Source organism: Manis pentadactyla, chromosome X (genome assembly GCF_030020395.1).
Source record: "Manis pentadactyla isolate mManPen7 chromosome X, mManPen7.hap1, whole genome shotgun sequence".
In the NCBI taxonomy this organism is placed as follows: Eukaryota; Metazoa; Chordata; class Mammalia; order Pholidota; family Manidae; genus Manis; species Manis pentadactyla.
In genome coordinates this window covers 43,978,738-44,005,173 of record NC_080038.1, presented here as the reverse complement: position 1 = coordinate 44,005,173, position 26,436 = coordinate 43,978,738, and the positions used below count along the sequence as shown (strand labels likewise).

Genomic DNA, 26,436 nt, shown 5'->3' with positions numbered 1-26,436 from the left:
GCAAGGTTCTGGCTTTCTCACACAGGGACCATAGCCGATTGATTTCTCCCATAGATAGTGTGACTCATAAACTCATCTGGGTAGAACTGGTTTGAATACAGCTGGAATGACCACATGATGGCAATTGATCTCTTCAAGCTTGAGGATAATTATAATTTTTGTTACCTGTATCATAATTTTTGTTGTATCACAATTTTTGTTATTATCTGTATGTCACTGTTATCTTCTTTTGTGTTGTGGAATCTTGTTACAATGCTCCAGCTTTCTCACACAGGGACCATCACAGAAGACTGAGGGCATGTAGATTGTGAGGCAAGAATCCTGGAGTGGTAGAGTGTGGGGAAAATGGAAATTCCTATGGCCAGGATTCTCACCTGGCCCTTACCTACTTGATGATGTAATTGGCCTACTGCTAGGCTAATGCTTCCACACCTGAGGCAATAAGCTATTAGAGACTGAGTCACTATATAAAGAACTTTGCCAAGTGCTCTGGGTGGAGGCAGATACAGAGGTAGATTACAGACCTGTCAGCTGCTGGATGCAGATGGGATCCTAGTGCTCAACCTAGTATCATGAGAATAAAGCTGGGTATAAATCCTTTTACCCCAAGAACATTCCATTTTCATTTCTCAGGGTCACTGAGTCCATAGTGAACTTGCCCAGGGCTGAAACCCTCAGCCAATACATCTACTAACTTCAATTTTTTTTAATGTGTTTTTCTTAAAAAATGCATTTCCTTTCCTAAGAAGAACTGTAGTACCAGTTTTTAAAGTATAAAATATTAAAATATTGCCTATTAAAATTTTTATCCCACTACATACAGATAACAGGTTTGAGGTTATTTTTTCATTTTGTTTTCCACAAAATGAAATTATAGTGTACTTAATTGTCTGCAACTTGCTTTTTTCACTCAATTATATTTAATGGCTATCCTTCCATACCTGTCCATACCAATCTACCTTATTCTTTTTAGAATATAGACCCATCATGTGGCTGTTCCATGATTCCTTAATAACCCCTATATTGATGGATATTTAGGTTATATCAATTCTCTACAGTAAAGACAATGCTGAGATAAATATCCTTTTACATAAAGCTTTGCAGTTGTTCAATTATTTCTGTAGAAATGTTTCCCACAATGGGAATGCCAGGAACAAAGGGTATGTGCTCTTATGCCTTGGAGAGCTCACACCAAACAAGCCTCTATAACAACCATATCAATCTATATTCCAACCTGGGTGTCTGAGGATGTCCCTTTCCCTGTACTCTTTCTAACCCTAGTAATATAATTTATATTTCTTTGATTATGAGTGAGATTAAATGGCTTTTTCTGTGTTTATTGGCCATTTGGGTTGTTTCTGTGAATTACTTGTTTATATCATTTGCCCACCCATCATTCCCTTGCTATTAGTGTTTTGAACTGCCCCTACTCTCTATTCCCTCCAGGTATCTCAAGACCTAAATCAGGCTTATAATACACCTTCACCAGTCGAGGCTTTAATATCATTATTTGGTTGAAATATTCTATGTTATTCAATATATTTATGTCATTCTTAATATGAAAAACAAGATGCTTTTAAAATGTCATTCTTTTTAAAAGTTATTCTTTCAAAGAATATTGAATGAAATGGAAAATACAATGGCATGTTAACAAAACATTACAGAAGAACTATAGTTTATAGAACTACAGTGCCACCCACCTTTCAATAAACCATGCATGTTTTGCTAAAGTTGAAATCATACTGGGATATAATTTGGTGCCTCAGTTTGGGCAAATACCATTGAATCATTAACCTTGGGCTTTTCTTATCAACCCAGTGTCCATTTGCATTCCTTCAGTCCCTGGCCACAAATCTTAGCCAAGGTTTTGGTTCTTTTGTTGTACTTTAGACTTAAGGGAGTCACAGATTCTGGTTTGTTCCTTCTACTTATTTCCCAGAGCTGCCATTTTCTCTCAACTGCCCTATCAAGGTTGCAGGTGAAAACAGTTACTCTGCAGTCCCATAACCTGAGGCAAATCCACAGAGGCAAAGCTCCTTTGGGCTTGGAGCCAGGGCCTTAAACAAGCTGAACATGAATCAGAATAGGCTGGAGAATAGGAAGTCAATAACCCAGGAGAGAAATAATTCCAGAGGAAAAGACATCTGTGCAAAGCAATCCACTCCAATAGTTACTAAATGGTGTCTTCCCAATGGGTTTCAGCCCCGGGAAATTCGCTATGGATTCAATGTGACCAAAGAAAATTGACAGCAGAACACTCTTTGGGGTGAAAGGGTTATACCCAACTTTATTTCCAGGTGGCAGGTCAGTCACTAGAATCCCATTCACTCAGAGCGAGTCTGTATGCAGCAAGCCAGTCTCTGCCTCTGGGTCCCTCTGTCCACACAGCCATCCCACACAGCTGTCCTCTGGGCCTCTCTGCCAGCACAGCCGTCCCACACAGTCACCCTCTGGGCCTCTGTCCTCAGTGCTGCCACCACTCCAGCCTCTGCTCTGCTTTCCTGCAGCCTTGCAGCTCTGCCACTGTGTCGTGCGCAGAGCACTGGGTGGAGCTCTTTATATAGAGTCAACAGCCATGTATTGCCCACAGGTGTGCAGTGAGCTAGTCAACCAGGACCAGGTGAGAATCCTGGCCACAGGAACTCTCATTTTATCCACACTCAACCTCTTCAGGATTCTCTCCTCTCAATCTATGTGCCCTTAGTCCTCTGCAATGGTCCCTGTGCAAGGAAGCTCAAACATTGTTCTCCAGCCTCTCCAGCAAAAAGTCTTGCAGACACACAGGCCGGACTCCTGGCTCTGTCTCTGACCTCTGCCCCTTGGTCTTAATGGCTGGAACTGCTGCTCTGGTCTCAGTTGTTGCCATAGCTCCAGTAAGATCCTATTTGGCTTCCCATCTAATTTCCTTCCATCTACTCCTGCCTGTATCAAATCAACCCCCATCTGGGTCCTCATAACCCTCACAAGGCCCCTCAAATTCCTCCTGTAACAGGTCTGTCTTGCCAATGGGTTTCAGCCCCACGCAAGTTCGCTATGGATTCAGCGTGACCAAAGAAAATGACAGCAAAACGTTCTTGGGGTGAAAGGATTATACCCAACTTTATTTCCAGGTAGCAGGTCAATCACTAGAATCCCATTCACTCAGAGCAAGTCTGTATGCAGCAAGCCAGTCTCTGCCTCTGGGCTTCTCTGCACAGTCATCCTGCACAGCCATCCTCTTGGCCTCTGTCCTCTGCTCTGCTCTCCTGCCGCCTTGCAGCCCTGCCACCGTGTCATGCGCAGAGTTCTGGGAGGAGCTCTTTTTATAGAGTCAACAGCCATGTATTGCCCACAGGTGTGCACTGAGCTAGTCAACCACAGCCAGGTGAAAATCCTGGCCACAGGAACTCTCATTTTATCCACAAGGTCTTATTTCTTTCAGGGTTCTCATTGCTTCAGCTACTATATGTGTCACTTCCCATTTTGTAATCACTGCCTCAAGGCAGGCTTCACTGTCAGGGAAGACAGCTTTCCCATCTCTGATACCGACAGAACAATTCCATCCACCCCTAAGTCTCACAGCCACTGGCTCAGCATGAGTATAGGAGTGGACCATAGAGTGCTCCACGACCTGGGGAGGGGGCTGCTCCTCTCCATGGGGAACTTGCAGCTGCTGGATCTTTATTTTATTTACAACCACTGGGTGTGTTTTCAATACAGGAGGGGCCAGTGCCTCCAGCACCACCCCTTCATCCTTCCCCAGCTCCTCCATTTCTGGGGCTGATGGCACCTTTCTCTCCATTCCTCCAAGTGCCTCCTCTGTTACAGTGCCTCACAACAGTGCTAGCTCGGTCTTCAAAAACTCTCTTACCTTCAGCTCAATGCTTCGCAGCTGACATTCTTGTGCCACCTCTGTGCTTCCCTCAGGAGTTCATCTTTTTCCTTGATGGTCTCTTCCTCCTTCAGAACACCTGGCAGTGCTGCCATCTCATCTCCAATGGCACCTTGCTGCTGGCGCACTCGTACTGCCTCCTCTCGTATCAATGCCATCTCCTTCCTCAGGGAATCCACAGAAGTTTGCAGCTTGCATTCTTGTGCTGCCATTTCTTGGGTCTCCTCTGTAGACCTTTTTAAGACTGTGAGAAGCAGCCAACTCACAGTCCTCACTGCCTCATGGGCACTCTGCTTCTCAAAGGATCTGCTTACTATACCAAGAGCCACCCCTAGTGCCTCAGGTGTCACCTCCACTTGCCTCCAGTCCTGGGGTGGGGCCCAGTCCTCTAGGAGGCAAGCCACCTCAGACCACATACCCATTGCGGGCCAATCCACTGTCTCCCCATTCACAGGGGCAGCCCATTGAAGCACCCCTCCCATAAGGGTAGCCTGTCTTTTTCCTTGGTCAGCAATGAACCCTGATGACTATGCCAATTGTCTTCCCAGTGGGTTTCAGCCCCGGGAAAATTTGCTACGGATTCAATGTGACCAAAGAAAATTGACAGCAGAACACTCTTTGGGGTTAAAGGGTGATACCCAACTTTATTTCCAGGTGGCAGGTTAGTCACTAGAATCCCATTCACTCAGAGCGAGTCTGTATGCAGCAAGCCAGTCTCTGCCTCTGGGCCCCTCTGTCTGCACAGCAGTCCTGCACACCTGTCCTCTGGGCCTCTCTGCCTGCACAGCCATCGCACAGTCATCTTACACAGCCATCCTCTGGGCCTCTCTGCACAATTGTCCTGTACAGCCATCCTCTGGGCCTCTGTTCTCAGTGCTGCCACCACTCCAGCCTCTGCCCTGCTCTCCTGCAGCCTTGCAGCCCTGCCACCATGTTGCATGCAGAGCACTGGGTGGAGCTCTTTATATAGAGTCAACAGCCATGTATTGCCCACAGGTGTGCAGTGAGCTAGTCAAGCAGGGCCAGGTTAGAATCCTGGCCACAGGAACTCTCATTTTATCCACAAATGGAATATAAGAAATAATTTTAAAAAAGAATATAAGGCACTGTGGGTTAACATTACTTAATTCTATTTGTGTGTACAAACTGTCATATATAGAAAAATAATAAAAATACATTCACCAAAACCTTAACAATGCTATCTCTGAGTGAAGAAATTTTAGATTATTTTACTTTCTTTACCATGATTTTCTGTATTTTCTTATTATTTTACAGTGATCCTATATTTTATAATAGGAGAAAAATGAACATTATTTTTTAAAAGCACATTATTGTTTTTCAATTATCCCAATGTCATCTGTGAGCAGTTGGGAACTGACGGAGGTGAGTTCTGATCTCTGGATTCTTAAAACTTCACCCAAGAAAGGTTTGCTTGAATTGCCATAACAAAGTACCATGGAATAGATGGCTTAAACAACAAAAAGTTATTTTCTCACAGTTCTGAAGGCTGGAAGTATGAGATTGGGTTGCCAGCATGGTCAGTTTCTGATGAGAGCTCCCTTCCTGGCCTGTAGATGGCCACCTGTGGGGAAAATGGAAGTTCCTATGGCCAGGATCCTCACCTGATCCTAACTACTTGATGTAATTGGCCCACTGCCAGGCTATTGCTTTGGCACCCATAGGCAATAAGCTATAAGACTGAGTCACTATATAAAGAGCTCTGCCCAGTGCTCTGGCCAAAAGCAGACATGAAGGAGAATTACAGACCTGTAGATTGTTGGATGCAGAAGTAATTCTAGTGATCAGGAGCACAATTCTACGGCCAGGAGAACAAAGCTGGGTAATAAACACTTTTACCCCAAGAACATTCCATTGTCATTCCTCGGTCTCACTGAATCCTAGTGAACTTGCCGGGGATTGTGTCCTCACATGGATGGCCTGTCTTCAGTGAGTGTGCACACAGAAAGAGAGGGCAAGCTTTCTGGTGTCTCTTCCAAAAGGGACACTAATCCTTTTGGATCAGAGTCTCACCCTTACAACCTTTTTTAACCTTGATTACTTCCTTACTCCTCTTACAACCACACTGGGGATTAGGACTTCAATATATGAATTTTAGGGAGACACATTCAGTCTATAACAGAATTAAAGGAAGGAAATCTACATATCTACTATATACTAGGCAGTTTCACACATAATCTCATTAAATTAGCACAATAACCTTACAAAATAGGGGTTATTTTTCCTATTATATATATAGTAATAGTAGTAGTAAAATTTATTACGCATTTACCATGTGGCAGGCACAGGGCTATGGGGGAATCCCTGCTAAGTACTGGAATAAAGCTTATTGAAATTGTTGCCTGAACTTATGGAGAAAGTAGAACATGTAGGTGATGATCTTGCTTACTTTATAAGACTTTCAAGCAAGGTGTTGAAGGTGTAGCCTGATTTTTTATTGCTGCTTTTAGTCAAATGTGAGAGGAGAGAGATAAATTAAGGGAAGAACTGTTTAACCAAAAAAAGAACTAGTATTGATGATTCTCAGCCTTTCCAGATGGCAGAAGATAACTAAAATTAAGAAATGACTTCTGAGCACTGTTAGGAAAGTATGGCACAGAGAAAAGCCTGAAAGAGTGATGGTACAGCATTTTGTTAAAGCTTCAGAAAGATCAAAGGATCAGAGTGGTATATAGTCACACAAGGGGCCCTTTCAAGAGATTAGAGATGTGCCTCACAGAACCTCAAACAGTAAGGCCTCTAGGAAGCTTAAGAGCTGCACCTAGCTATGTCAGGAGTCCAAGGTAGAGAACGGTTTTTCTCAAACAAATCTGTGCATGTGTCTTTTTTCTGAGTGATCCTCAGATAATTCCACTGAGGACTCATAAAGTTTTTGAGAAAGTTATTTCAGCAGAAACACTGTTAGTTTGGAATGAGACAAAGAGTGCAAAATTAAAGAAGGCTGTTAGACCCCCAAAATTCTATTTTAAAGAAGCAGGCTGATAAAAGTACTCAGCTGCGAGCATGTGCTACCTTTTATGAAAAAGGCCCTCTTCCCTGGGTGTCTAGCTGCTGGGCCACCTACAGATTTTGGACTTGCCAACCTCCATAATTTCATGAGTCAGTTCCTTAAAATAAATCTCTCTCAGTACACACACACACACACACACACACACACACACACACACATTCTATTGGTTCCGTTTCTCTGGAGAACCCTAACTGAGGCCTTCAGTCTGTCAGCCCTCAAGGAATTGAATGCTACCAACAATCATGTGAGTTTGGATATGGATTCTTCCCCAATTGAACCTCAGATGAAATCCCAGGCCTGGCCAACACCCTGATCGCAGCCTTATGGACAATCCAGCTAAACTGTGCCAAAACTCCTGACCCACAGAAACTGTTATATAATAAATGTGTGTGTGTGTGTGTGTGCATGCGCACGTGTGCACATGCATGTGTGTGTGTTTTTTAAGTTGCTAAGTTTGTGGTAATGGTGTTATACAGCAATAGATAATTAATAGAAGAAGGTATGGATTTAAAAAACTTGGGGATTTCTATGTACATAGTTGACCCTAATTTTTTTCTTTCAAGGGCTCTTATAGCTTCCAGCAAGTAAGCTCTGTGTGATGCTTCCTTAGCAGAACTACCCTATGGAAATATTGAAGCATTATGGTATTGTAGAAAGAGATTCAGAAGTCATATAGGCTTGGACTTGAATCCCACCTCCGCCATTTCTTATCTGTGTAACCTATGGCAAATCACTTCACCTTCTCACCAGTATGAGCTTCCCTTTCCTCATCTGACATAAAAGAGTTAAATAATAGTATTTGTTTTTCAAATTTCTTGTGAGGATTAAGTGAAATAATAGATGGGAAGCATGGAATCTAGTGCTTGAAATAGAGCAAAAACACTCAATATGTGGAACTTTTTAAAAATGATAACTTTCAGAGGGTTCCTAAGCCCAAAATATCCCCAAGGACAAGCATCATTTCCTACATCTGCCCCAGATCCAAGGCCACTTGGTCATCTGGGTAATAGCTGGTAGTGGCATGATGACTAGTGAGTAGAGTCACTATTCCTTCTACATCAAGAAAGCCTAGAAACAGCAGGTCCAATATATATTTTCTGAAAGAGTACATGGAAAACAAAACAAAAACCCTCCACTAGACTATAAACCCTGTGAAGACAAGCAAGCACTGTGTCTGTATTGTTCACTGCTCTATCCCCAGCACAGTACTGGGACAGAATATTCAAATAAATAGTTGCTGAATAAATGAATGAATGAATGAATGAACAACTGAATGAATGAAAAAATGAATGAATGACTACCCATATATGGGGCATAAAGGGAAGTAGGTTGGGTGTTTATTTCTAACTTGTAGCTCCTCCACCTGAACGACTTCTCAGAGCTCCCTGATAGAAGCACTGAGGCCAACCAGGGATTCCCTGTAGGCCAAATTATTTCTACTGCTGTCCTGGGGAACTGTTAATTCCCCCAAAGGAAGGCAAATAGCTGTGAACCGAAGGGCCCTGGTTATTTAATTAGAGTGAAAAAGAAGAATGCTATTTTTTAGCATCTACTGGATACCAGACACTGTTAAGTGTCTCACACACATTATCTTTCTCGTTTATTTCTTACCACAGCTCTGGGTTGGGTATTAACATTCTCTGCATTTAGCAGAAGGTACAGAGAGGTTAAGTGCCTTGGCCAGAATCACATAGCTAGTAAGTGTCAGAGCTAGGATATGAACTTAGACATGTCAGATTCCAAACCTCAGTCTGTTACACCACTATTGGGATTAGACAGCAGCCACAGAGTTTTAGAAAGTCTAAGGGCAGAGACTTATTTGCATTTGTGCCTCAAGTTCTATCACAGTAGCTGTCAAGTAGTAGAGTTTCAATAAATGCTTGATGAACAAATCTATCAGTGAAGAACTTTTCCCATTCATTCATTTATTTGACAAATATTTACTGAATGCTTACTTATAGTTTGCCAGGTATGTCTAGGTAGAAGCTGGAAATAAAATGGTGAACAAAATCCCTATGGAACTTATATTCTAATTGGGAGAAATATACTATAAACAAGTATGAAATCATCAGATAATGACTGTGCAGAAGAAAAATGAGCATGAAGTCATTAAGAATGACTGGAAGGCCAGGGAAGACCTCTGTAAAAAAGGGCATTTAAACTGAATACCAAAAAAGACCTAGTCATGTCAAAGTCTGAGGGAGGTACATTTGAGAAAAATGAAACAGCTTGTGCAAAGATCCTGAGGCAGGAATAAACTGGATGTGTGAGGAACTGAAGGAAAAAAGAAGATGGCATTCTGGGAGCAAGTGAGAGGAGAGGGAGAGTGCCAAGAGATGAGGTGTATTAGCTTTCAAGGGCTGCTGTAACAAAGTGCCACAAACCAGGGGAGTTAGGCAACAGAAATTTAGTGTCTCAGTTCTGGGGGTTAAATATCCAAGGAGATCAAGGTGTCCACAGGGTTGATTCCTTCTGAGGACTGTTAGGGAAAATGTGTTCCAGGCCTCTCCACTAGCTTCCAGTGGTTTGCTGGCCGTCTTTGGCACACCTTGGCTTGTAGAAGCATCACCTTCATCTCTGCCTTCATCTTCACATGGTGTTCTCCTTGTGTGTATGCTTGTTTCCTAATTTCTCCTTCTTATAAGGACACCAGTCATATTGGATTAGGGCCCACCATACTCCACTATGATCTCACCTTAATTTAACTAATCACAGCTGCAATGACCCTATTTCCAAATAAGATCACATTCTGAGGTACTGGGAGTTAGGACTTTAACATGAATTTTGGGTGGACACAATTCAATGCATGAGGTTAGCAAGATAGGCCAGGTGAAGATCATGGAAGGCCTCAGAGGCCAGGGTAAGGGGTTTGGATATGCTCTAGACGTAATTAGAAGTCACCAAAGGGTTTCAAATCAGGCAAGTGGGGTGACTTGATCTGATTTATGTTTTAAAACTGTGGCTGCTGTGTTAGATTATGGGAGAAAACAGCCCTCTGTGCCTATATGAGTCATATGGCTCCCTGCTAGGAAAGGGAATTCTCATGATAACAAGCACTTACTGGATCTGAGGCTTTAGTTTTCATTGTTTATCATTAGTTTGAAGGAAAAACCAATTTAGCTTCCAATTGATGAGATGAACTCATTTGTACAACCACATATAAAAATACTGTTTTCTTTCCTGGATGCTTGCTTTCAAAAAGTTATTAGTGATACAAGTTCCTGGTAAAAACTTTAAATTACATCAAGGGAGGTAAATCAGTAAATACAGGCCCCCAGACACTGCTCCCCCACACCTCTCCCTTCCCACTTTTCACTTTTCTACACCCACTTTTAAAAGATTTTAAAATTCATTTCTTTTAAAAGAAACTTCTTTGGAGATCCTCTTCCTAAAATTGTTGCTGATCATCTCTACATGTCTCTATACAGATTCTTACCCAAGGTAAATTTTTATCACTAGGCCAACTGTCCAACCATGCAGGCTCCTATTCCCCCCTTCCCATAAACTGGCCTGGAAACATTCAGGATGAACAGTACACTTGGCTGCAAGATTAGTAGTAGAACAATCATTGGACATGGGATTAAAAACACTGAGTTCCAGTTTGTTGTAACACTTCCTGCTGCTGAGAGACTCACCAAATCACAGCCAAATAATTGTTTCCTCACATTTTCCCTATCTCACAGGGTTGTTGTGAAGTTCAAGGTTATTTGTGTAATAAAGCCTTTCTCATATACTGCTGCTAGGGTAGATGTGGATAAAATCAAAGTTCCTGTGGCCAGGATTCTCACCTGGCCCTGGTTGGCTAGCTCACTATGCACATGTGGGCAATACATTGCTATTGATTGTTTACAAAGAGCTCCGCCCAGTGCTCTGGGTGACACAGTGGCAGGCTACAAGGCTGCAGGAGAGCAGAGCAGAGGCTGGAGTGGTGGCAGCACCGAGGACAGAGACTGAGACAGCTATGCAGATAGAGAGGCCCAAAGGCAGAGACTGGCTTGCTGCATGCAGACTCACTCTGAGTGGATGGGATTCTAGTGATTGACCTCCCACTGTGGAAATAAAGTTGGGTATAACCCTTTCACCCCAAGAATGTTCTACTGTCATTTCTTTGGTTACATTGAATCCATAGTGAACTTGCCAGGGGCTGAAACCCACTGGCAAGACTGTAGACAACCCTCCTCCCCACTCCCCACATACACATGGCCCTTTCTGTTGGTATTCATCCATATATAAGGGAATTTTTGTTTTCTAACTGGAACTAGAAAGAGGAATTATGCTGAAGGACAGGAAAAGAATGAAGAGGTACAATTAGCTTTGTCAGGCTGGGTGATATCTAGGATAATGAAGGGCTCTCCAAGTGGCTTTGCAGACTTCAAATGTAGCCAAATGGACGTTGGAGCTGGAGGGAGGAAGAAAGTTCATGCATCCCTCTTGACAAGCATAGCTGACAGACTGGTGTGACCATACCTGGGATGTTCTGATTTGGTGGTATATTCTGGAGTCTCAGAAACAGAAATAACTGGAAAACATTTTGGTGGGAGAGAAGGTGCCAAGATTCTGCTAATATTCAGGATAGGCTGCCAAGCCCATAGATATTGGACTTTGAAAAAAAAAATTCTCTTACTAGAATAGTCTGCTGGTTTATGCCATTCAAAATTCTATTTTGGGATCGTCATTTAGGAAATGGGTCTGTTGCTTCCTTCACTGACTACCCAGTGCCAAGAGATGCTCATTAAATATTGGTTGAATGAATAGACTATTCTCATTCGTTATCTCCTTTAGCTCTCAGGAGCAACTGAGTAACAGTGATGTTTGTAAAGCCCAGTTTTCAAAGCCAGTTTCACTTCATCTCAACAGTCCAAGGAAACAGGTTTTATCATCATGCCTGCTTTATAGGTGAGGTTCTGAGGTTCATATAGGTCAAATCACATGCCTAAAACCACATGGCAAAGTAGGAGAGCCTAAAATAAACATGCCCTCTGTCACCTACAGTTGTATGAGATAGTGATTACCAGATTTTGACTTATAAAATAAAAGAATCAGTTGTGGGTGGGTAGGTGTGGTGTCCCTGGAAGGTGGTATACATCTAGGAAAGAGACACATCTTCAGGCAGGCAACAGTAGCTAAGCAGGCAAGCTCTACACAGCCAGCCATTCCACCAGTACTGCATTTTGAAAGGTCTTGCTCTGTGCTGAGCATTGTATCTGGTGCTTGGGATACAAGAGTGAACAAGTAGGACGAGCTCTCCCAGGCAGGGCTGAGATGGTACCCACCACATAGCAGGCTAAGGCTTCAGAGTGGGTTGAAACCTGCAATTCTTTTATATGGTTTTCCAAATATTAGTGCAACACCTGGCCCCAAGCCTCCAAGAATGTATATTTTAACATGCACTTCAGGTGATTTTGATGCACAGTCAGAGGAAGCCAGATGAGCCTTGTTGTATAACACATGGGTTCCCTTTTATTTTACTCTGAGCTTTTAGATTAAAAATTCTACCTCCACCTCAGTTGTGCTATAGAGGCCCTCTCAGGCCAGAACATTTACAAGGAAGTGATCTCTACTACAGCCCTAGGCCAGTGAGGTAACCAGAAAAAATTGCCTTTGTGGTAAGGAAACTCTTGTGGAACACAAAGCCACACTGTGAGCTATCCAGAAGCCCCTTTTCAAGAGGAGGTTCTTCCTGTGAGGTCAATCTCAGAGATTCTGAGTTGCATTTGATCAAGAAAAGCAGCAGTTCCTTTATAGCAAGCCTCGAGTCCAGGTCCTCTCATTCTAAATCCTGTGCTTCTTCCACTCTGTCTTTTAGTCTATCTGCAGGCTCCTAATCAAGATCCTAAAATGTCAATTTAGAGATACTAGCAGTGGGCAGTGTATAGACATGGAACCTCCTCAACCTGACAGCTTGAAGAGGCCTAAAGCAACCCAAAAGCCAAAATTGTTTTTCTCTTACCCTGAATGCTGCTTTCTTCTCAGAGTCCTACTGTTGTTTTTGAGAATAATAATTTTTTTACATGTTTGAACACCTCTCTTACTCCACATCCCAGTAGCAGTTAAGATGAGACTGCTTATTATGAAGGGAAGAGAGCTCAGGAGAGGGGCCCTGGGAACTCAAGGGAAGGGCAGAGTGTGAGATCCTAGGGAAGGAGCTTGGGAAACCTGGAGCTAGAAGCCAAAGGACAGGAGCTAGGGATCCCTAAGGAAGAGAGGGACTACATGTCTTGCTTTGATTGCCTGGTGTAATGGACTGAATGTTTGTGTCATCTCCCCAGATTCATGTATCAAAATCCTAACCCCCAGTGTGATGGTATTTGGAGGCGGAGCCTTTGGGAGGTGATGATTTCATGAGGGTGGAGCCCAGAGAACTCTCTAGCTCTCTTTCTACCATGTGTGGATACAAGAAGTCAGGAGTCTGCAATTCTAGACAGGACCACAACCCTACAATGCTGGCACCCTGATCTTGGGATTCCAGCCTCCAGAACTGTGGGAAATGAATGTCTATTGGTTATAAGCTACCAGGGCTATGACAATTTGTTACAGCAGCCAGGATTAAGACACCTGGGTAGTTCACGTTCACACTTCTTCTCCCTGGGTAATTATTAGCACCACCATGCCACTGTGAAGTGTCCTAGTCATACAATAAATTATATGCTCATCCAAATGAGAGAGGAACTAGAGAGCCCTTCTGTCCTCATTGTTTTTATGTGGGACACTGTTTTTAAAAAGAAACTACAAGTTTCAGACACCAGGAAGATAAGTCCGTTAAAGGCAGGGGCTGCCATGTGGTTGATTTTTTTAAAATAAGAAAAGCATGAAGTTTTATTATATACATTAAAAGGACAATTTCTGATAAACTAATTCCTTGTGACTGAATTTTGTATTCCCAGCATCTAGCTGTATGCATGAATTATGGTTTCTTGCCCTGCCTATCTTCAGACACAGCTCTCTTCTGACCAAACCACAGTATATCAGTATTTTAATGATTGCACTGACATCTGGTATTCATTCCCAGGTTTTTCTCTGGGCAGCTGCTGTACTAGATGATGGATGGATCTGTACCTCACACTCTATCAAAGCCACTTTTATCTGAGCTCTACAGTCACCAGATATGACACTCTAATTCACTTCAACTTATTGATAGTTGGTAACAGCTAGACATACTGTTTTTTATCAAAAGGTATTTAGACGTAGGAATGGCAATAATGTGGAAGGAGTCCAGTAAAATTTTAAGTAACATCAAAACCTGAAATTTCTTTGTGGAACTGTAGGCTTATGAGGGAGTTATTTTTACATATTGGTGTCCTTTCTGAAATGATACCAAGTAGGTCAAAGGCATTAAAGTTCTTCATAGAAATAAGATACCAAGTCAACGTCAGTGCCGATATGGTCAAATGTCAACAAAAACGTGGATGCAGTAAACTGCCTTACTAGTGGTCTGGCTAACAGAGAGGGGGAGGGACAGGGGAGGAGGTATCAGATGCAGGAAAATAGTGAGCAAGTAGGAAAGCCATGTATAGCTTTCCTTTGTTTTCTGTGTTCCAGAGAGATGTGAAAAGGAAATGTTTGCATATTCGACTACGTCCCTGAAAGCCCACCTCCTTGGTCACTTGAGCGGGTATTCCCCAGAAGGCATATTAATCCAATCACTCCACAAAGAGGGTACTACTAATCCTACTATTAACTGGACAAACACTTCAAACACCCACCCTACTCCCTATAAGAACTGACTGTGGGTAAGACGCCTGGTAAAACCCATAATCTTAAATCATTAAAAGCTCGAAAAGAGAAGAAAATACAGCTCCCAGTTAATTCTCATGTCATCAGGAAAGCATCACAAGTGTGTGAGACAGGAACTCTTAAATAGCCATAAGGAATGAGGTATCTGGAATTTCTCAGAAAATGCATGTTGCCTCTCATCTGTCTCCTTATTGTAAAAAGTATTACTGAATCTGAAAACGTAGAAATAATTATTTAATAAATATTTTTAATAAGTGAGTCTGCTAGTAAGAGTTTGTAGCTGCCTTTTACACTAATCTCTCTCAAATCCCACACCCTGATCCCCTGCTTTTATGATCAGATCCAGAGCTACAAAATTTAGGGTCTTCAAAAACATATCAGAAACCAGGTTGGATAAGGCTGTGCTTTATTACATGCATAAATACAAATCTGTGCTAAGTGAAAATGTATAAAGCAATGGTGACCTGGGTATAAGCCACAGAGAAAGGGCTGGACAATCCCATTAATCCTTCTAGCAATGTCTATTCCATTGCCTTTAACATGATTGTTTCCATTTCTTACAATTTGCATAGCACTTCTCAAGGTACTTTCCATTCATTGTCTCAATTTATCCTCACAACAACCCTGTGAGGTAGGTAGGGCAATTAACATTATCCCCATTTTGCAGATGGGAACACTGAGGCACAGAGTGGTTAAGATCCCAAGGCAAGTTAGTAGGAGCATAGGGAATAGAAACCAGGTCTCCTAACTCCCCAGCCCATGTCTTCCTTTTTAGACTATGTTACTATGCATGACCAGGAAGCAGAATGAAGTGAGCAGTGAGCCACAGCTTGATACAGACTGTGCCTACAAATGGGGACCAACACCTCTAACAGCTAGAATAAAGCTAAGAAAGCATGACTAAAGGGTTGGCAACACTCAGATAAATAACTGCTGTTAATAGCTCAGCACCAAGCTTCCTGCAGAAACTCGGGCTCTATTAGCTTTGGTTGATGCTAGTTTCTGGATGCCTAGCTACTGCTGATGTCTATACATTAGCATCAGTTGAACTTTTACCAACTCTCAGGAACTAGAATGTCGAGTCAGATAGCTTTTCTTTGGCTACTACAATTGGAGCCAGCCCTACAAACGAGCATGTTACAGAGATATTTATATAGTGGCCCATGGGTTGGAACCCAGACCCTCTGCTCCTCCCGGTCCTATTGGCTCACCCAGTGGGTGGTATTTTTCCCATAGCCAGAAATGAATGGAGAGAGGCAAGAGCAGGAGGCTGGCCTTGGTCAAATGAGGAGTCACCATTACAACATCGATATCCCTAGGTGGTCTGACCAGGGTGCTGTCTGTCAGGCCCAACACTTCCTGGCCTATACTTGGTTAGCAGCATAGCTTCAAAAGACAGTTTAAAAGAACAACATATTAAAACATCATTTTTCATCTAAAATGAAATTCTTGATCATTACATAGTCCCAAAGGACCAAATACACAATAATAAAGTAAATACTTATTTTAAAAAAAGCTAAGTACTAAAAAGGGAGGGCAATGGAAGAAAAACAGAAAGGATAAAGTGAGATGGAGGAGGGAAAAGGAGCACTCTTGAAGGACCATATATTTTGAGGTACATTCAATATGAGGACAAACATTCCCACCCCAATAAAACCATCTCTGGTTACTCCCTCATGCCCATTTTGCTAGATGGCATTTCGCTCACCAAATCCTAGACTGTCTCTGACTTTCAATGGACTTGGACCAGTAGATAATGACAAGGTTTAGCAATAAATACTTCATATGCCTGCCCTGAGATGCTAAGGCCCTCGACACTCCCAACACATGCCACTGGCTTTAGCCCCTACAGTACAACAGAGTGCCGTTGGCCCTATCAACTCCGAAGTGTCTTCCATTCTCTGTTCTCAAAACAATCCTTTCTTTCCCTGCCAAAGTCCACATCCAAACAACATGTCTGTAACAGTTGAGAAGATTTTGAATTTAGGGCATGGGGAAGGGAGAGAGAGAGAAAAAAAAGGGGGAGGAGGAGGAAAGAAGGAGAGAGAAGGAGGGAAGAGATAATTTTTTAAACCCTCGTATTTTTATACCACTGTATGCTGTTTCTCCTTAAAGGGCAAGACTAAATACTATTCATTCAATGAGTGTGCACACAGAGGCTGAAGACCCTTTGGCAGGAACTTAGAGGTAGGAATTTATGACAGTAGGATCAGGCTGGGTGACCTGAAGGGTCCCATCCAAGAAATGCAAACTCTGCACATCATATCCTTTCTTCCTCCTTGTGGTGATCTGGCACAATCAAACTACATAGTGGAGAAACCAATTTTGTTCACTTCATTAATATAAAACTTTGTTCAGATCCAGATATTTAGAAATGAGACTGTGGCCAGCAACCATTTGGGGAATAACTTGAAGTTGCTAACGCCAACCATTCCAAGAACTTCTCTCCTTGGAGCAAACAACTGAAATTGAGGTAGAGCAAAGGTCACCAACAGGTCTACTATGTCAATTTCACTTTGAATTTACACAGCTCCATGAGCTGTGATCTGCAAAACTCTCACTTTTTTCTTTTTTATACATAGCAAGTACATATTAGGGAGGCTAAAAATATACATTAAAAAAATTTTGCTATCAAAATTTGAGACAATCTACTTAAAGCTTATCACTTAGGCAATGGCAGTAGATGCTGCCCACCTTCATGAAAAGATGTCTCATTTTATGTCAATCTTCTCCATAAAAAATAGACTGCCTCCAGCATAATGCTGCTTTGAACCTCTCATTTGCTTGGAAAGCCTGGTCTCTGGGAGACCGCTTGGCTTTTTCTCCCCTCAAAGCACATGTTCAAGCAGTTTTTATATCCCTGGATATATGGCTTGGGGCATGGGATAGCCTTCTTCCCACCACCTTACAAGAACTCATATATTTTCTTACTGGGGCTTTTCCACTGCCATAACTTTCCAATATGTCTCTAAAAGGAATCTAGGCCCCCCCAGAGATGGTTAAAAAAAATCAAAGTTTTAGGACACTTAAGTTCAGACCACATATTCAGACATATATATTTTTTTAAAGAACTCAATATTCTACTTTCCATTTTCTTCCTAAATTCCTAATTTTTCTAAATTTCTAGTCTTTCAGGATTTTAGGAGCACAATACTCTATGTACCACCATAAAAGATGCCCTTCTGCTTTCTCTGAACTGATCAGTGGCCTGCATTTGGCTCTGATCCAGTACAGGTGAACCAGTTCCTCACAGTACAATGTAGTCAGTCATCAGCAAGTACTTTGGCAATATAAAACACACTGGCTCTTTTAAATTCTCGACATTGTCTTCACTATCACTATTAAAAATTAAACCTCAAAAATGGCATTCCTTGTGACTTATTTTTTAAAAAATGAAAACAGAAACAGAATACTGTGGGTAACAGGTATATACCTTCCTACTCTTCGCCTAACAAAACAAACCTGCCCAACCAGGACAGATGATTCAAATATTTAAAACATACAGCAATGATTACTTTCCATGATGGACTCTATGGCACGCTATGTTTTTAAAAACATATTTGCTCCCCCCACACCTGAACTGTTTCATCTTCATGTTCAAACAGAATTGAAGACTTGCTAGAGAAATTTATACTTCGCTCTGCCCTTCCTGTAAAGGGCTCAGATTCAGCGTCTGGTGCCAAACAGTTGAACTGTTTTGTGGTTCAATCAGCAGATTAATCATTTCCTCTGCCAACTGGCAAATCCAAGTTTCATCAATGTCAGATTATCTACCAGAGGATATGTGTTCTGTGAATTATATCACCTCTACTCCATAGGTGGACTAAGCCAGAAGAATGCTAGAGCCAGAAAAGAGGAGAGTATCTGAACATTCAAATAGAAGTGATCTTGAAAGTGGCCACTATTTTGGCATTTTCAGTCCCCTGTTTCTCCTCTCCAATGGTATAACTAATCATGCATGAACTGTTTCAACTTCTTTCATTCTTCACACTGAAGATTTGAAGATACAAAATGTAGCAGTTACACTTTTACAAATCTATAAACTCTGATTCCTTTCATGGCTGATGTCTACCAGATCTTTTCTCCCTGGAAAATCCTCTCTTGAAGCACTTATTGGCATTCTTCTGTAAATCCTTCCCTTATGTCAGGCAATTTTCCTTTTTAAATATCAAAATAGGCTAGTCTCTCAATTCATATTAATTTTTTAAATCACAGATTATCTAGTCTTTTGCCACTGAGATGTGTGGCCATTTGAGGCTACTCCCTATATTGACTTTGTTTATTGGTTAAGTATATCCAACTGCTGAATTTGCAATGGCATAAAGAATGTTTTCTTTTGCCTCAAGACAAGAAACTCTGAGTGTTAAGGTGCTGAGCTAGCAATTTACTAGAGAGCTCTAGCCACAATTAGCCAACCTTTGAGCCAAACCATAGGATTAGACAGATAATGGATACCATACTCTACAGTTACTTTCAGCATATGAGTTATAAGGATTCCTGAGAAGCTGAGGTTAATGCATAAGATTTATCAGGAGTGAGGTATCAAAGGAATATTATTCTCTGGAGGGCCAACTGGTGCTTAGCATCTGGAAAGTATACCTTGGCACAGTGTTACCTGGTTTCTTGAATTTATTATCTGAAGTAGTACCTTAACACTGGCTCATCTGTCTAAAATAAAAAACTGAGACTAGAAGAAACACAAAGGCAAGCTTAGACACTCTCCATATCACTGTTGCACTATGAAATGTGACCAAGCCTTTCACTGTCATCAAATATCAGAAATACTAACACTTTCTGTTTTGCAAACTTTAGTTGGTCAGCTAATAAGATAGGTAGTGAACCGGAAATACACAGATAAGAATGATTTCCACTACTGGGTGGTCGGTCAGACAAACAGCCTCATCTTGTGTGAGGGAATCAGTGGGATGGAAGGGACAAAAGATATAAACTTACTGAGTCATAACTATGGTCTAATATAACCTAGAGAGTTTTTTGTTTTTTTCTTTTTCTTTAAAATGCTAGAGTGATATACTTAAAAAGAGAAACTCTAATGACTAATTTGACATTTTTAAGATAAAAATCAAAATAAGCTTTGGCTACCCAGTTCTGGGCAATCAAAGAATTTCAGATTTTGGAAAGATGAGAACTAGGGGTAGAAAATCCTAGAATCAGGGGTCAGCAACTTTTAAAATGAGGTGCACTGAGGTGTTTGGGAGGAGAGGTGGTGGGTCAGGGAGGATATACCACGTGACTGCTGATTCTGGGCTGGAAGGGTGGTGGGAAGTGCTGGGAACAGACCTGAAATGTGGGAAAGGCTGATCCCTCACCCATGGCAGTTAAGCCTTGCTGCTGTGTGCATTGGTGTGGAAATGGAGGCATGGCAGCAGCAACTGAGCTACAGAGCAAAGCAAATGGCTGTGCATTACATCTGCTCCACATGCCATCACATTGCTGAGCCTTGGTTTACAATTTAACTAGCCCTGGAGTTACTTTTTTTGTCATAGGAATGATTAACCAGGCATAGTTCTCAGTCCTGAAGGAAGGATTCAGGACTGAGGAGCGGGAAGATTTTAAGAATGGAGGGGAATAACCGTATGTGGGTAAAACTATAGAAAATGAAACAGTCTGAATGATGGTGGTAGCCTGTTCCACCAGGTGTCCCTACAGTGTGATGTTTTCTGCTGCACTAAAGGTGGTAGAAAATTGAGATAGGCACCTTTTCAATTGAATACAAGCACCTTTGGTATCACCAGGCCTTGTCCACACCCCTGGGTCTTAAGATGGTTCTACATTTTATTTAGAATTCTAAGGAGCCTCAAGGGAGTCCCAGCTGCCTATCTTGTTCCAATGCACTAAATATATGTGAACGGGCCCCAAGCTGAAATTCATGCTCACAGGGACAACACTGGCCTGTTATTCACTCTATTCACTCTTTACAGTAGGAGGAGGTTATTTTAGTATTGGTGGTCTTTATGAAGGAGTGCATTAGAATGCAGATACAGCTCGAGGTCTTCCTTGGTTTACCAGTATGCAGCCCCAACTTGGCTCCCTTTACTATTCTTACACATTCCAGAAGCCTATAGCACCATCACTCATGGAGGTGGCATCTGGGTAAGAGGGTTAGTTGGGACCTCATAAAAATGTGAAATTCCTAATCACTGACTTTGCTTAGAACTTAACTAATCATTCATTTAAGGAAGCTGGACAAATCATTTCTTGCTACTAATAAATTCATGACAGAGTCGTCAACTAGCTACCAAATGCCTTCTGGGAAATTACCCCGTTTGCAGACAAGGAGAAAGTTCTAGAACTTATCTTGTGCACTTCAAAAGAGTACCAGGAACAAGCAAGCTATAAAAGTCAACCCCTCTAAATTCGTTTAGAGAGATTAACCAAAGCAGCACTGTCTTATAATCAGATATTAAAGTTAGCATACACATACACAAACTCATAATGCTAAATATTGTAACAGGAACACAACAACATTTGAACTGAATTTTCAGTCTGGAAAACACCATTACTATTTTCCTTCTGACTTTCCTTTCTGTGGTTGGAGAAGCAAAGCCCCTTAGTTTACACTTCATCTTCCACCAATGACAGAGTCCAAAAAAAGTGACTTTTTCATGAGTTTCCTCCAGGCTATAGGTCAGGACAGTTGGAATTTTTTTTGCATAGTTTTCAATAATTGCATATTGGCTAACAATTATGTTTTAAATTTTTTAAAAATCTCTTAAAAAAAGAAAAAGAATTAAACCATAGCAATCTTGTTTACTCTTTCATGAAATCCTCCTAATACAATATGACAGAAGCCTAACTGTGTTTTCTCCTAAAGAGAAGATTAATTTCTAGAGATTATGTAGTGCAACTGGTTAACTCAGAGGAAAGAGACAACACATAATATAACTTCACCATCCAAATATGGGAAATGTATTTTGGGTACCCAGTTAATAAAATATATCCATGGTCTGCAATGTCCTTCCTGTTTTATATCCAGCACAACCCTGTGATTCTAGTTGAAGAGAATGGAATCAGGATCTTGGTTCGCCATCTGTGCTATATGCTTTAAAACATCCTTTTTGGTAATGATTCCAAGCAATCGCCTAAAAGACAAAACAAGACAACGAAACAAAGATAAATCTGTAGTTTAAATAACATTCTCAAAGGTGACAATTTTCCTCCTGAGTCCTTTTAACTTTGTCTGTGGACACTATATGCACTTACTGAATGAAATAACAGGACTAGGTTACACATACCAGACAAACGAGACTATGCATGGGTCCCTAATATGCGTCAAACACATCTACTTCTAGGTCTCAGATCCCATTATTTCCTCTGGTTTAAATATTCTTCTCTACATATACAAATGTCACTTGCCTTTTACAACCCAGGTCAAATGTTCCTCTTCCAGAACACCCTCCCTGATCCTACAAGACAACAGGGCCTATGCCCTCTTCCCAGCAACAGCATGTTCTGTGCACTTGTCCTGTTTGCTGCCATGCTGTACGCACTTATATGTTCTTAGCTTCCCTATAACACTGCATACTCCTTGAGGGCAGAGAAGGGTCTTATTCATTTTTGCGTCTCCCCAGAGTCTAGTGGAATACCTTCTTACAAGAGTAGGGATTCAGTAAATGTTGAATGAATCATTTAAGGAAAGCCTTCTTATTGATTTAAATTCTGCAAGACATCTGTTACAACATTTAGAGATTTCAGGGGATGAAATTCTTATATAATTGCTGGATTAACATACTACATTCAGGAAAAAAAATCTCTTCTCTCCAACCTCCCCTCTTCTCCAACAAAAATAGCAGGGCTCCCTTTGCTGGATAAAAAATATCCCAGAAAGAGCAAGCCTTGGGAGTCAGAAAACCTATGTTTAAAGCCTGCCTCTACTGTATATTAACTGGGGGCCCTTGTGTAAATCTTTAAACCTCACTGAAACTTGGTTTTCTCACCATCCAATAATAATAACAAAAGTACTGTAAGGACCAAAAACTATACATATACTATCTAATACCATTATAACTTCAGGGTTGCCTGTTCATAAGAACACAGCTGTTTCCTTTGTGAGGGAGGAACTGAGTTCTTAATAATGTACAACCAGCAGTTCACATCTCCGAAACCCACTTTCTTGCCCCAACTTTTTTTCTATTAATTATGAGGATTAAAGAAACACATCCATCTTTATCTCAGAGCTTCCAAAAGGCCTATAAGTGCTACTAATGTGCATGTGAACTGGGTTCTTTTTTCTCTCCCTACAATTCTCTCTTCTCCCACAATCTGTCTTCAAACAGCTCTCACCCATTGTGTGTAACCAGGCACTGCCGCAGTCCCAGCTTGCGGAAGATATCCACTACGATCTCCATGGGTGTAAGGTCAGTCACAGTGAAGGGGCTGAGATCCAGGATGTTCCGAAGCTTTAGGGTGGGTGGGGTGTATGGTGGCATTGGAGGAGAATGCTCGGTGAAATAAATGATGGAAGTGCTCACCACTCCGTCCTGTTTTTTTCGCGCATTTTCTATTTGAAAAGTAGGGGGGAAAATGTTGAAAATGGAAGTGCTAGTTCTATCCTTCTGGCCCCTAACTAGTCCCCTCTTCCCTCTGTCTTCCCTCATTTCACACATACTTCTTTATTTCCATAGTGGATCCCATTATCTCCTTTTTAATATCCTTACCAATTGAAATAATGAGATCTCTTCGGAGGACAAAACCCACAAGTCTTTGGGACTCCCAGGACACCACCACTGGGAAGCCACTGTAAGTGGTTTCACTGATTATGGTCTCTACATCTTCCACGGTCATACTGTCCTGAGTAAGGACAGTCAACAAGGGATCATTTCTCCGGGGTTTCATCACATCCATTGCCAGGGTCTTATGAGCAAACTCTTCTTTGGCTTCCAGAAAGGGGTAACCATTGAGACGGATGTGGGCATCATAGATGCCCTCCCGCCCAAGAGCATCTGCCACCCACTTGCTTGTCATGGCTGCAGCCATCAGAGGCACAATGTATTCCAAGCCACCAGTTAGTTCAAACATTATGACAACAAGAGAAACAGTCATTCGAGTCACCCCGCCTGTAAAGAAACAGACACAACATACTGAAGGCAGAAAAAGTACAGGATTCATTATAATTATGGGCCTGTAACAGGCCCCATCTAGGAAAAGCTTACTTACCAGGAACATTGCTAAAAGGAGGTCTCACCTATAACTGTACAGAGCCCAGCAACTGCATTAAAGTAAGTTTACAATGGACCTAAGTCAGATTTCTCAAAATAACACCTACAAAAGTACAAGATATTTTCTTGATTCTTTTTTTATTTGTCTGTTGCTCCCCCCAACCCCCAATTATAAAAGTAATTGCAGAATATCCACAATTTGTGTAACCCTAGAGGGACTAGAGGTTCTCTGGGATACATAGGCCCATTGTGGAAAATTCAGAAGGTATTTTTAAGTATATAAAATAAAGTCATTATTAATAAGCTCATTGCCTAGAAATAAGGAGAGTAAAAACTCTGAATGACTTTTTCACATTTTTTACTATGCAAAAATACATATTTTTACATAGGTGGGCTCATATTACATGTTGAATTCCCCACCATACTTTTCCCCTCACTTTATACTGGGAACATTCTGTATATTATTACAAATTTATTTAACATTATATTTAAAGATGTTAAATATTAGCATCACATTCAGTGGCTGCATAGTATGATATGTGGATGTACCACAATTTATTTAACACCAGTCCCTTTCTGTGAATATTTGGGTTGATTCCACTTTTTTGCTACTATAAAGAATACCATGATGAACACTATTCTGCAAATATCTTTGTCCAAATTTCAGATGATCTCTTCTGTCTGATGGAATTTCAGAGTAGAATTAGTCTCAAAGGGGAGGAATGTAAACATAGGGTAAAGAATGCTTTCTTAAAGCACTTGGGAACTGGCAAACCCAACATGAACTTAAAATAATAGTCACTTAAAAAATCCACAGTCAAATATGTTCAATATCACACTTCTGTATTATGTCATCTGGTAGCAACTTCTTTGAAATCAATGCAAACATGACTCACCTAAGCAGGCAGCAGCCCCGACCATTGCATAAAGGCCAGGGGTGATGCAGTCAGCTCCTTGACTACACCAGCTATTGAAGATGGCCCAGTCGTGGTGGTAATAAGCCAGTTGTTCCATTCCTACTCCTAAAAGTCGACCTGCTATAGCACCAACAGCCATGCTAGGGATAAAGAGGCCAGAAGGGATCTGCAAAGAGAAAACAATAGATGGTTACTGAGAAATGATATGATCACCTGGCATATGGTAAGGGCTGGAGGACTGACCCTCTGCGAAGCAAACAGACCAATGACAATTTAACTATGCACTATGCTACTAAATGGCTGCAAAGATGTGTATGACACTACAGGGACTAGAGGTTCTCTGGGACGTGCAGGCAAGTACGACTGCAAAGAAGCTTACCCTGATTCAGGGTCCATCAGGCAAGAGCCTTCACTCTCCAGACCAACACAGAACTGGAGGCAGAAATTAAGCCTTTCCCAGAGAAAAAGGAAAATATATGGAGTTTCTCATACATGCAGACATTTTCCCCAATTCTGAATTCTTATAAACAACAATTACCTTTTATTGACCATCTATCATGTTCTATGCTGGGTGCTCTACAGACAAAATTCATAAGCTCTTTATAACTACCCAGAGATAGGTGTTATTATATCAAAATCATAGAGAACCTAAGGTTTAGAGAGGTTAAGTGACTCACCCAAGGTCAAGATATAGTAAATACTGGTGCTGGGGTTTAAATGCAATGCTTATAACCACTCTCATGCATTGGAACTTACCCACTGCTCATACAAAAAGGATGGCACATGAGGTTTCAGTTGATTTCATAACAGTATATGGAAACATTAAACAAAATTTTTAAATGAGGTAGTGACTATCGTTGCATGACTATCCAATAAGGAGTGCACATCTACCTCCCCACTCTTTTTCTTGACTCCTAGCATAATCAAGTGAACTCTCAATTTTCTGTGCTAAGAGAGGAATTAATGACAAGGATAATCAAAACAGCAGATTATTTTAAAATAGCTTGTGTTTGATTTTGGAATACATTTGAATCTGGGTGGGTCTAGTGATCTGAAAATTTACTTCAAAGTAAGGAATGAAGCCACAAGGTGAAAATCAACTCATGAGGTACTGTAAAACTTTCCAGGGTGTTGAGGGGGATGGATATCAATTCAGAGATTACAGTACTGCCTACACTGAGTTGCTGTCTCTTATTTTCTGGTTTGAATCTCATTTCCCCAGAGAATAGAGAGAAATAACTTGGTAGCTTGGGTGCTAAAGTAAAAAAAAAAAAAAAAAACAAAAACCTAGGAAGGAGGAGGAAAATACCTAAATAAATATTTCCTTTCTGGTTTCTTCTGAAACATGGAAATAACAGGTATTAAAAATAAAATGCTGGCCTGATGTCTACTTTTGATAGTTTAAATATTAATTTAGGATCATCTGTGAAGTTCTTAATAATTGGACAGTGATGACAACTATAAAAAATACATTTAGCTATATATTGGATTGAACCATTTGAAATTGCCAAAATGGTTGAATATCAGCAGCTTCATTTGGTTCAACCTAATATTTTGCTTTCTTGGTGAACTCTAAAGCCACCTTATAAGGACCAAAAATGTGACCCAGATACTGTTTTAATAGAAAATGCACTGGAACAAATACCTCACCATCCTTTTTAAGGGGCAAAGTATGTTTTCCACAGAAAGAAAAACACATTTCTACTTAAA

The 26,436-nt window shown here is 41.2% G+C and overlaps 1 protein-coding gene across 6 annotated transcripts in view; it reads right to left on the bottom strand.

The window, feature by feature from the left end:
- Positions 1 to 15,022: 15,022 nt before the first annotated feature.
- Positions 15,023 to 26,436, bottom strand: part of CLCN5 (chloride voltage-gated channel 5) — a 172,784-nt gene continuing 161,370 nt past the window's right edge. For all 6 annotated transcript variants that reach the window (XM_036917109.2, XM_036917111.2, XM_036917108.2 and 3 more), the window contains 4 exons: positions 24,706 to 24,892; positions 23,309 to 23,707; positions 22,935 to 23,151; positions 15,023 to 21,733 (listed from right to left, as the gene is read on the bottom strand). In XM_036917109.2, coding sequence (XP_036773004.2) covers positions 21,643 to 21,733; positions 22,935 to 23,151; positions 23,309 to 23,707; positions 24,706 to 24,892 — 894 coding nt within the window. In that variant the 3' untranslated portion in view covers positions 15,023 to 21,642. The remainder of the gene's footprint in view (positions 21,734 to 22,934; positions 23,152 to 23,308; positions 23,708 to 24,705; positions 24,893 to 26,436) is intronic.